The sequence below is a fragment of the Papilio polytes genome, unplaced genomic scaffold, assembly GCF_000836215.1.
Source record: "Papilio polytes unplaced genomic scaffold, Ppol_1.0 DF823688.1, whole genome shotgun sequence".
NCBI lineage: Eukaryota > Metazoa > Arthropoda > Insecta > Lepidoptera > Papilionidae > Papilio > Papilio polytes.
In genome coordinates, this window is record NW_013525516.1 from 457,102 (window position 1) to 469,598 (window position 12,497).

At 34.0% G+C, this 12,497-nt stretch overlaps 1 protein-coding gene across 1 annotated transcript in view; it reads left to right on the forward strand.

Moving 5' to 3' along the window:
• The window catches only part of LOC106104348, a 43,854-nt gene that overhangs the window by 28,351 nt on the left and 3,006 nt on the right, over positions 1-12,497 (forward strand). The window contains exons 8-14 of the mRNA XM_013284380.1: positions 2,688-2,868; positions 9,012-9,156; positions 9,829-10,086; positions 10,497-10,626; positions 10,844-11,007; positions 11,334-11,565; positions 11,932-12,093. Of these exons, the coding sequence (XP_013139834.1) occupies positions 2,688-2,868; positions 9,012-9,156; positions 9,829-10,086; positions 10,497-10,626; positions 10,844-11,007; positions 11,334-11,565; positions 11,932-12,093 (1,272 nt within the window). The remainder of the gene's footprint in view (positions 1-2,687; positions 2,869-9,011; positions 9,157-9,828; positions 10,087-10,496; positions 10,627-10,843; positions 11,008-11,333; positions 11,566-11,931; positions 12,094-12,497) is intronic.

Genomic DNA, 12,497 nt, shown 5'->3' on the forward strand with positions numbered 1-12,497 from the left:
TTAAACTCGATTAAATTTGGCATATATGTAGAGGAAAGGCTTAAAGAACGCATAGACTAGTTACTTTTGTTTAATTCCACAGGGACGGAGTCATGGGCAAAATCTAGTTATGCTTATTTTATAATGATTTTACTTAACTTTTGGAATACTATTAGCTCACAAGCGTGTGATAAAATAACTCACTGAATAAAATAGTTATGATTGATTAATTCTTTATTTTGTACTAGCTTTTGCCCGCGACGCCGTCGTCATGAAATTTAAAAATAATAAAATAAGGCCTACGTTACTCACATATAAATTACCTTTCTAACGGTGAAAGAATTTTTAAAATCGGCCCAGTAGTTTTTGAGCCTATTCATTACAATCAAACAAAGTTTTCCTCTTTATAATATTAGTATAGACAAGTTTGTCAATACTAATTAAACCAGTTAAAAACCAGCTGAACTTAATGTATAATCACAGTCGTCTATTGTTCACAAAAATTCCCTTTAGCGGAGGAATGATCTGCTTCTGTAAGATTCCAGACGTTTCGTTGAATACGGGTATTTTCATTACACTCTGTCATAGGAAGAGAACGCCCGGACAAAGAATGAATTTAATTAAAAACATTACACGATCGACAAGTTTAAATTGCATTGGAAGTAAATACGACCTTAGTTTATCAACGGATATTTGGAAATTCTAGTCTATTAAGAGTTTATTTCTGAAATCAACTATACTTTTTACAACTTTGTTTTCCTAATAATCAGGTATTAAATTTTTTTATTCCTTACTAGCTGTTCCCGTGCGGCTTCATCCGCGTGAAATTATGAAAATTTTATTTTATTATTTACATTTGTTATTTATCAATTGCAAATGTCAAAATGACATGACATGACAAACCTTTGCAATCTTACATACTTGATATTGGCAGCAACTTATGGTCTCTTTCCACATTAGGGTTTATATCCAAATTATTTAGCCCCTAAGTTTAATAGCGTGAAAATATATAGCCTAAAGCGTGACGTAGGTGTAGGGCTTTTTATTAAAAAAAGAATTATTCAAAAACATGCTGTAATTGCTGAGATCTTAGGCAACAAAGTGTGTGTTTACGCTTTATTATAATAGTATAGATACGAGTATAACAATATTTTTTAAAATGAAACGCTTGTTTATTGCTTAAGCATATTTCTAAATACAATTTACGAATAAATGGAAATGACTGTTTAAGGGAGGTTTCCTTAATATACGACAAAACAAATTTAATTAAAACACAATAAACGTCTCAGTTTTAATCAAAATTTGACGCCTCTGTGACAGACGTTAATCTGTGGAAGTCAGATCGTTTTTATTAAAATTAAACTTTGCCATTAACAAAACCAGAAAAGGTATATTTGTGTATACAAGTTATTTTTAGCTTCGTCATAAGGGTTTTTGAATTTGATGTTTCTAGGTGATACTGAATTTGGACGATTTATATTTCTTTTAATCCAATTTATTTTTAATCCAAAAATGTAATAATATACCTTTATAAACTTAGGGTTTAATCTTCGTGGATTACCGAAGTATCAGTCTTAGCGGACCTTTATTTCGAACCCATCAGTCATTTAATAAAGTAATTAGTGACGGACTAAGCGCGTTAACATACAAAAAACTATAGTAACCAATTCACACTTGGCCTACTTGACCAGATTGTTTGACCGTGGCCCATTTCATGGCGACCTCATTTGTGATCCGCTTTCGATGTATACATAGACTGTTACATTGCTGTAACCCTTTTACACGTTAAATTGGAAGTGAATGTAAACGAAAAGCTCGTCTCGCTTTAGTGGATGCCATTTCAATTAGACTAATTTAATACCCATCAATCTATCGTGTACACTTCCTGACATTATTGCTTTTATTACCCTTGGTGTTATTCCCCACCTTCTATTCAAACTGCATGTGTTTTTAAACAGTTAACCATCTTTATGTACATACTAGCCGTTCCCGTGCGGCTTCGTCCGCATGAAATTATGAAAATTTTATGTTATTGTCTACTATTGTCATATTATCAATAGAAAATGTCAAAATGACATGACATGACAAACCTTGGCAATCTTGCTTCCTTGATTTTGGCAACAACTTATGGTCTCTTTCCCACATTAGGGTTTTTATCCAAAATGTTTACCCCCTAAGTTTAATGGCATGAAAATATATAGCCTAAAGCGTGACGTAAGTGTAGGGCTTTTTATGATATAATATTAAAAAAAGAATTATTCAAAAATATGCTGTAATTGCTGAAATCTTGGGCAACAAAGAAGTGTGTGTTTACGCTTTATTATAATAGTATAGATAGATGGTTATTTAATATGAAGACCTTTAAAAAAACTAATGAACACAGAATAACAGATTACTATGTGTTCCATAGGAAAGTTGCCAAATAATCTAATGACTAATTTAACTCCCTTTCCCTTTTCCACCCTTGCTTAAGATGGAAGGATAGGAAGGTAAATGGATTTGATGGTGGAAGAGACGCATAGGAAGGGAAAATATCTTGTTGACGTGCGTCACCTCCTCCGTCGATTAAGACGCACTCAGGTGGCCCCTTGTTCGTTTGTTGTGTTTTAAAAAAAAATAAGCAAGTTGAACTTAACATGATTCTTAATAGAATGGTGTAGTCTCACAATGTATAAGAAAATAAATCTAATTTTAAATGTTGTTTCCAGAATCTTGGTGCGCGCTATAAGCTACACTGTGCACGGTCTGATCCCGGCATCATGCGTGTTCGCGGACCGCTACAACCGCGAGGAGGTTGTGCGATCGCTGGGAAAGGAGGTCAACATCAACCCTCCGCTTATGCTAGGCCAACTGCCTGACACACCAGAGGAACTGCTCAAGCTCGACCAGGTAACTGAACCTGTGATAACGTAACGTATCAAAATAATGCACCAATGACCGGTTTCCCAACCACTTTTAACGGTTCGATAAATTCATGAAATGCATTTTCGAACTACGTAACTAAAGTCTACTCCATTGAAACATACAACCTAACACCAATTAATCGCGAGGTAATGACAAAATAAGTGGGAATTTCAGAAACCCAACATAAAACATTTTTAAGTAATAACTGATTAACATTAGTTTTTTTTTTTTTCAAGATGTAACAATAATATCAAAATTAGAAGCACCTAAAATAAGGAACGGAGCATAACAGCTCTGTCTAACCTAAAAAAATATTTTCCGTATTTCTTAATGAAACAAAATCGTGATCTAAATCTTAAGAATCTATTCATGTATAAAAATCACGTCGTCTAAGAGGCTCGTAACCGCAGATTTACGCCGATTTGATTCCGAGCCGTTGAATATTTAATTTTAATTGCGGAATAATTTGCTATGTATAAACGTAACACGAAAGAGTAAGTTTACTGATCCAACGAGATTCAGCGTCTCATCTCATTAAACATTCGAGAGAAAACTTCGGGATGGAGAACTTGGAGCGAGTAAATTAGCAGAGACCTCTCCGATGCGATTGTTTTTTCAGTTCCCCAATTACGAATAAACGATGCCGCCGCTCACAGTCGTGAAACATTAATGAGTGCCGTTAGTCGCAAGGTGGGCGGCCCTCGGCCCACTCTCCCTGAGCCCTCTTCTCTCCATCCCACCGTAGCTAATCACAGTAATGAACTAATGACAAGTTAGATACGAAACTACTCTTGAGACAAGAACTTTGCACTTCCCGAGAACTACAAGTAACATGTCTCAGTGAATACTTAAATTGTTTCTATTTGCTTACGTTTACGTTCGAAAGTCGGATTAGAAGTGGTTTTAATAGTATAGCTTATCACGAAATTAACGAGAACAAATCAATCTAATGTAATTTTTTTTAATAACGTTAAGAAAACTCTTTCATGAATATTATAACCCCTCTGGCATCTAAACTACTAAAAGACTTTTTGGTAATGAGAATTAATTACAATAACATTAGGCAATATTATCTTTGCTATTTTATTATACACTATTCTATGAAAGTAATAATCAGAATTGTTCATTAGTAAATTATTTTGGAACGTGATAAGTATGTATAAAAATAGTATAATAATGTAGAATTAATTAAAGCAGTGTCTGTGCACAATGTTACAATATGAATATTCCAAATCCTTTCTGTTGAAACTAAATGTAAATGTAATTCAGCGAATGAGTTTTCCATTTTGCCCGTCAACAACGCGACTTTCAATAAACGTAATATGCTCGCCCCAAAATGTTCTCGCACTTTCTCGAGCAAGCAAATTTAGCGAATCGTAACATACCTTATAAGGTTTATTTTTGCCAAACATCATAATAAAGCCAGGTTCGTTCGATCCGGTGGGCTGCCAATCTTCATTAGGTAACATCAGAGGTACGAACTTTGTCGGGTGTACGTTGCGTCCGTCCTCTGCATTTTGTATTCGTTGTTACGTTGGTTTTCATGAATACGGCTTACATGTGAGAGTTAATCCGAGGAAATGGAATTGAATTAAATAACGTTTTTAACAGACAAAGAGACTTGACAATGTTAGCTTTAAATATAAAAGCTTTTGTAACTTGTGTACATTTATTTTATACATTATCTTAAAATGTAGAACAACTCTCCTGAATATGTATAAGTAAATATAAAAATTTGTATTCCATACGCTGACCATAACACATTTAATTTTATCTTTAATACTTACTTCATGTAGTAAAACCGGATAATAGAAGGTGGCGCCAGTGGCGACTGTTCTTTCTGTTTTACATTGGATAGAAGTCGTTTTTCGAATTTAACTATCTTTGTTATTCACAGTCGATCAAGCTGCATCTGTAATGAGCAAAAGGCAATTTTCTTTAAGCACCTAGTTAAAAATAAAAGCAAAATAACAAGTTAATGTTATAATGCAGATAAATTTTATCAGGCGTTTAACACTTCAGAACTTCAATTCTTAAGTTGCACTAAGTTTTGAAAGTTCATGTTCTGCACGGTTTATAGCATAATTTTGTTGCGAGATTATATACATTAACTTTTAACTAAAAATTTGCTTTGTCACTCATTTCCATTCATCGTTTTAACGTTTTCACAACACTGATGCATACCCGTCTCAAATTAAGCCTTTCAACTTTAACTTTTAACATGCTTTTTACAGAGATATACTCGTATATTAACTTTAGCCACTTCTTATAATTACAACTAAAAATAACATAATTTTCTCATCTTGACTGAAAATCAAGCGCTAAAAAGCTCATTGTCTTGTCTGCATAATTTCTTCTCTAATTTATTCCCCTACATTGAAGAGTAGATAAAACGAGTTTTGTTATTTATTTATGTAACTTTGATTAAGTGTCAATAAATCTTTAAGACTATCCAATTTCTTTAATCCAACATGTGGTTGCGGCAAATACATCGTCTTTGTTTACCTGCGGCTCTATTCTGTACTTAAGATGTTTATCCTAATTTAAACTTAATAGCATGGGTGTAGATTACATTATCCTTTGTCTACGCAAGTCACAATGTGATGTAATCGATACGGACTTTGATATTACATTAAAGGGTTCAACGATAATGGGTAAAGAAAATTTCTCAATTATTTTGGGGGGTAACTTGTGTTAATACGTTTGGCTTTATACTAAATAGCATATTACTTAAAAAATACTTTAGACAGCAATCAATTTACAAAATGTATACAAAATTATTGTGCGTAAGTTTAATAAATATTTTATTAAATAAATCAAATTCTACTCATAAAAGTATGGTTATCTTTTTCAATATTTTAAAAATAATAATGCATTTTAGTTATTTATTTTATAGTTATGGCTCTCCGTTTTTATCTTCCAAGCCTAAATAACCGAGCTGTAAAAACATTTCTATTTATTTACGATTGAAGAACAAGTTAGCGTAAATTATTATAGAATTTAATTACTTTGCGTGAAATTACCGATAGCAAACTTTATGTAAATTTCACTCAAAGTGGATTACTTACATCGAAGCTTAACGGGGCCTTGTCTCTGTCCTCGTAAACTTCCACCGAAATATAAATTAAATAAAGTATTAACTTCCAAAATCGTAGTACATTTTCCACGACTCGACTCAATAATTTATACGAACAACTTAACATTTATACAAAAATTTTTAAGCCTTTGAGCAATGTTTCTAAACTTTAACTTAGAATTAAAAAGTTAATAAACTACAAACGCCTAAAGCTTCATATTTATTTATCTGTTTTTTTTAAAGAAAGAGATTTTTCTGTAATTTTGAAAATGGAACGTTAGCAAAATGACGTCATAATTCCGTATTTATACATTAAGCTAATGCACCATCAGCTAGTATAAAGCAACATTAATGTTTTAATGCTCGCGGAGTGTTCCTAATAAAGCAATATAGGAGATATAAAAAGTAGTCCTGGGCGCTGGCCTAGGAGCTCTTTTATGTCTACTTTATTAGGCGGAAGGCCGTAAAACGTATTCTCATCAGACGTAACGGGGTTTTGTTTTGTAATCTACCTACTATCTAAACAATCGTGACACTGTTAGCTCGAAAGTTACCTTAGGTAAAGAAATTCTGTTCTTCGAGTGTTTTTAATAAAAAGATTTTCACCGAACTTCCAAAAAACTCAAGTCGAAAGCAAGAAAATGTGAACAAAATACATATCAACTTCCATCAAAAGGGTGTTGCTTTTAAGATTTGTCTAACATCATCATTCATGCTCGGATTAACTTATATTTACGTCGTTTTTCTGTTTCTTTTAAGAAAGTATCTATTTTGAAATGTCTTCAGATCTTTTCTTAGCACATTTTGGTGTAAAGGTACAACTTTTAGTGATATAATCTTTTGAATTTCAAGAATTTAAGAATATATGAATGTAGAAGCGACAGATTTGTACGAATTTTAGAATTTTCTATTTCGTTCCTCAACTCTATTCTTTGACCGCGTCTTCACTTAGTTTAGGTGGAATCGTGGTCAAGCGCTGGTTTTTTTTATGTAAAAAAAAGAAATAGGTTATAGAAACGTAAGGCTAATACAACAACCTTTTTTATAATTATACATTTTACCAATACGAGGGGTGAGCAACTATTAATATGGTCTTATTCGGAGTAATTTTTATAAGTATTTTACGTTTTTTGATTCTCTAGGGCGGTGGGAGGTAGCTCTTGGTGTTGCCAATAAATTTTGTCATAAACAGCCTAAATATAGCCTATGCGTGTTTGTATATTCTACAAATGTGACAGCACGATAATTTACTTTCCCCGACTGAAATTTATAATACCTTAGCTTACATAGATTTGACTTCTAAGTGGATTGTCGTGTCACGGTTATTCTCTTTACGGGAAATGTATATTAGCTTTTCAGCTCGAAAATTGAAATGTCAACAGTAAATTGATACAGCGTTTATTACTTCGCTCTGTTTCGTATTTAATAAAACAAATACGGTTTTAAATTCGGATACGAATGGAAGGGGGATTAAAGTGTATCTAATATTTTTCGGTCATGTCCAATAAGTGCTATGGTGCTTTTAAAAATAATGAATCTGATTGATTAAACATTGTTTCGTTGAACTTATGCTCCATATTTTAGGTTATATAGGTAGGTTATATCGTTCTTTATTGGCTATGATAGTAATCCTCTTTAATAAATGTTTATTATTACCTTCAAATTCATTGATACTGTATGATGCTGTATACCTCATTTTGAAATAATACACTTAATATTTTACATTCTTAAATATTTGCCAATAAAAATACAAATAATAATCTATCTGCATACATTATGTTACAATTTATAGGTCGTCGGAGACACGATACTGCGCCGTGAGACCTGAGATGGGAAGATAATATACGACCGAAGCTCCTTAGCTCACGGAAAGCGTAGTGATGTGCCTTTATTAAAATGAACTCTCTGAAAAAAGTGAAGTGAACAACATCGAATGAAATCGAAACTTTCGAAACCGACTAAAACTCAGTTTAAACAATTGTGTATTTTCTTTAAGTAGAAAATATACAGTAGTAGAAATACATAAGTAGAAATTTAACAGTGCTAGAGCCCGCTTTAACATCTTCGCACGAATGAACCGGCTCGCCCGGTGAAATACCACGACCACACAGAAAACAGCCGTGAAGTGGGAGCAATTCCGCGTTTCGTCTGATGAGTGTGGTGCCGGAGCCCTAATTTTGGTCCCTTTTCCTTCCCACCCTTTTCCTTAGAGGGACGGATGGGAAGGAAAATTAGATTTTACGGTAGAGGAGACGCATAGGAATAGGAAATATCCTCTTTATGTGCGTCTCCTTCCACCGTCGATTAAGTCTATGGGCAGCGGTGTACGCCATTTCGGCGGTTTCAATTGGCCGGTTGCATGTTTGCTACCTTATGATATAAAAAAAAGAAATAACAGCAGTCGTCTATTTCAAAAATTTAAATCGCAATATAACATCTACCTAGTTATAGATATTTAGCATAAAATATTTTAGAAACATTTTAACTTTTAGATAAAACGCTTTGTGAATTTGACTTTGCTAACTCGACATCGACATCCTGCGCGCATTACTAACGTTATGAGACTGTTACATATTACAGATTGATTGACGAAGCGATACGAGAATAGATTGCTTCCTAACAAATTATTTCGCCGGCTATTATTATATGAAATTACAGCACCAATGCTATCTACAAATAGATGGCGGTATTATTAACATTTTCAATATGCCAATATTTCAGTTTTAAAAATAAACAACACATACGTCTCGTATGGTATGGTCGTTAACGATAGCATAGGTATGGAAATAACTGCCACGCAGTAAATCGTTGAATTCCTCAAAAAATGAAATTAGTGGAAGTCATTTTAAATTTCATAACAACAGACTAGATACCATAAATAAATAATAATAAAAATAAAAAATAATAGGAACTAATAAAGCATCTTGGAGCAGATTATAAGATATATTTATGGTAAAGGAGCATTAAACGATTTTGGCTGTTGGAGATATTTGCATAACGATGAAAAAAGCATCTATATTTGGAAAACCTTCATAACTATTATTTGTTTCAGGTCTTCATAAAATCGGAACTAAAAGTGGGTGTGATCTATGTCAAAGAAAATCAGTACACGGAGGAAGAAATATTGGACAATAACGAGAACTCTCCTATGTTCGAAGAATTCCTACAAGTATTAGGAGAGAAAGTTCGCTTAAAAGGTAAGACAAATAAATAAAATGTTAAAAAAATTTATGACTAACAAATACTCAATACACTTATTCGTTATTTATTCACACAAAAAAAAACGAAGTTTATTTACTTGCTTTCAACAAAATTCTTGTACAAATTTGTTCGGCGTCTGCCATGTTTATAAATGTAAGGGATCAGTATTACGGATCTGTCTATCATAAACCTTTTCCCAAAAGAACATTAGCTTTAATATTTTAAAAATCCGGGAAAGACAGGATAAGCGATATTTAAAAATATTCAGACGCAAGAAGCTTATTTTTGTATTCCACGTTTTCACGTTTTCATTCTTTTAAAATCATCCAAATCAAGAAACAAAATGTAACTAGTCACTAGCTTTCGACCACAACTTCGTCCGTGTGGAATTTAAAAGAAAAACAAAACTGAGCAGCCTATGTGTTCATCCAGATTATCCTGAACGTCTATGCCAAGTTTAATTGAGATCTGTTCAGCCGTTTAGGTTACAAACTCTAACAAACATCCATCCATCTAAACTTTCGCATTCATAGTATTAGTAAGATTAGTAAGATATATTCTAAATACTACAAGATTGGATGATAAACACCCACCGTATGGAAAAGGATTGGAAGATGAAGATGAAATCTTTAAATCCCTCAATGGAATCTAATCAACTACGATTTCAGGGTTCGACAAATACAAAGGCGGTCTAGACACGGTGCACGATCTGACTGGTTTGTACTCGGTGTACACCAACTGGCGTGGCATTGAGATCATGTTCCACGTGTCTACACTGCTGCCGTATGAGCGACATGACCCGCAGAAGCTGCAAAGAAAGCGGCACATCGGGAATGATATTGTTTGCGTCGTGTTCTTAGAAGCTGACAATACTGCCTTCTCCCCAGCTTGTATCAAGAGTCACTTCTTACACACTTTTATTTTAGGTAAGTGTTTGTCAGGTGCAATATTAATTTTGAATTTTATAATCTATACTACTATTATAAAGGAAAGATTTTACAAAAATATGTATGTATGTATTAAAATAATCCAAAAACTACTGCTCGAATTTAAAAAATTCTTTCATCATTAGAGAGCTACGTTGTCGCTGAGTAAATGAGCTATGTTTTCAAATTTCACGTAGACGAAATCACAAGTATCACCTTGTTCTTATATGTATATGTGCTGTCCAAAACGCTAGGTTAGATATCCAAGTATCTCTCTTAGTTTCTATGTGTACTTCAGATAATTAACCCTTCGTTGAACCCTTGTGGAAATAACCCTGTTATGAACACAAAAGACTGGAGGAAGGAAGTGTGAAATGTGTACTTGAATGGCTTTTCATTTTTTCTTTCAGTGAGAGTATCGGCAAAGATCAAGAGGCGTCCGACGCGGTATGAAGTGTCGGTCGTTACGCGGGATGAGGTCGGCGCATACAAGCCCTATTTGTGGGAGCAGAGTGTGTTTGACAAGGGCCCTATGTTCAGGTTCGTTTATAACGTAATTATTTTTGATAGCCCTTATTACTCCGTTTAATTATATTTTCATTTGGGTTACATCGATTTTGTGGTGAGGATAAACACGAATTGAATCAATATAATATTTTAATACCGAAATGGTCCATATAATAAAAAAAATTGTAAGGGTCATCTTACGTTAAAATACAGTACAATAATATTTAAATCTTTTCTTTATCTTCTTCAGGGAATGGCTCCTAACAAAGATAGTGAACGGCGAGCGTGCTTCGTACTCTGCGCCGAAGTTCGCACGCATGCAGGAGCGCACGCGCAGTCAGATGCTGGAGGATATTGTAGCTAACCTGCAGAACCACGCCGAGACCGGACAGATACCCAAACCATACAGGAGAGGTAAAATCTATTACCAAACTTTTGATACTGCGAAAACTTGGAATAAACTAACTTTCAACTATACTGTGACCATGAAGTTTTTTAAATACTATAATCCTTTCATCGTTTTATATGCCTTGATGCTTTGTTATATGCTTAAATAAAACAACGTAAACGAAAAATAAATATGAGACGAAAGAGTTATGGATTTGTTTTTTTTATCATAAAATTTTTAAATTTGAATTTTGAAATATGTTTCTAATACGATTTCCAGATGTCACAGTTAGAGTATTTTTCTTTTTTTTTAGTCACAAGCACTAAAATAATGTAAACGTATATCTTTTCAGGTTCATGGCGACCAATAGGTCATATGCGACCTTCGTCTCCTCTACTGGATTCCGTCAGAGATCAGTTCGAGGACTACGACCAGCTGGCGAAGGACTTTACTCGCGTGTTCCTCAACAACGAGCTGAACATCGCGCAGAACGCGCAGCTGTTTGACGTCGTCTTCCTTGTCGGACAGTCCAAGCAGAAGACCAAGTTTATCGGAGTTCGTGCTATACTGGGCGTGAGAAGTCGGTAAGCACAAAAAACTTTAGTGTATCTTTCAAAGATATTTAAGAAATTTATATGTAGATTAGACATAGGGAACAACATTTTTTCATTGGAAACTTCTTTGTACAGTAACATCTCAATGTCAAATTTGACATGCCTAGACGCTTCTGTGTTTCAATTTTTTGTTTATGATTTCGACTACAGGACTCCAGGTAGCGCTAGTGAGATTATTTGAAAAAGGCTTAAAGTGAAGTGTCAACTATGCTTCCTCTATATATTTCTTGAATCTCTTTGGTATATTTATTAACAAATCTATACTATGGAATTTTTTAGGTATTATTAGTCGACTCTGTGTGCCAGTATGTTGTAGCAGTAACATTGTATTTACAGGGTATTCCAAGAGATGTTGTACGGAATTCAGACTGGGTTCGGTTCCCCGCAAGTGCCGGTGGCGGAGCTGTTGGCCCGTCCAGCGCCCACGCTGCTATCACCTACACCCGCGCGACAGAAGAGCAGCAACTTCCTACAAGTCCCTGATATTGAGTCACCAAGGTAAGTCAGCATACGAAAGGAAAGTGACGAGATAGATACATGTTATTCATGACTCTAAAATTGTTTTTTAAAGATTCTTTTCTAGTATAACTTACAGCTATCGATTATCAAATTCAAAAATATTTTAATTGCTCCTTCAATGAAGTGTCCAATAATAAATTAAAAAGTGGGATTCATAAACAATGTCCAAGTTTCTTGGAAGAGTTTGCACGTTCAAAGTGCCAGATGCTTAATTATCATAAACAAACAGGACTAAAAAGAATTTAAAGGTTCGCACACGTTATCCTTTTGATCAAGCATTCAAAGTGTGACGCCATATTCAATTCTTTCTTTTTTATTTATAACATTGACTGTTAAAAAATATATTATAACTCTCTTCCATTCTATTCCAATCCCTTAATTAT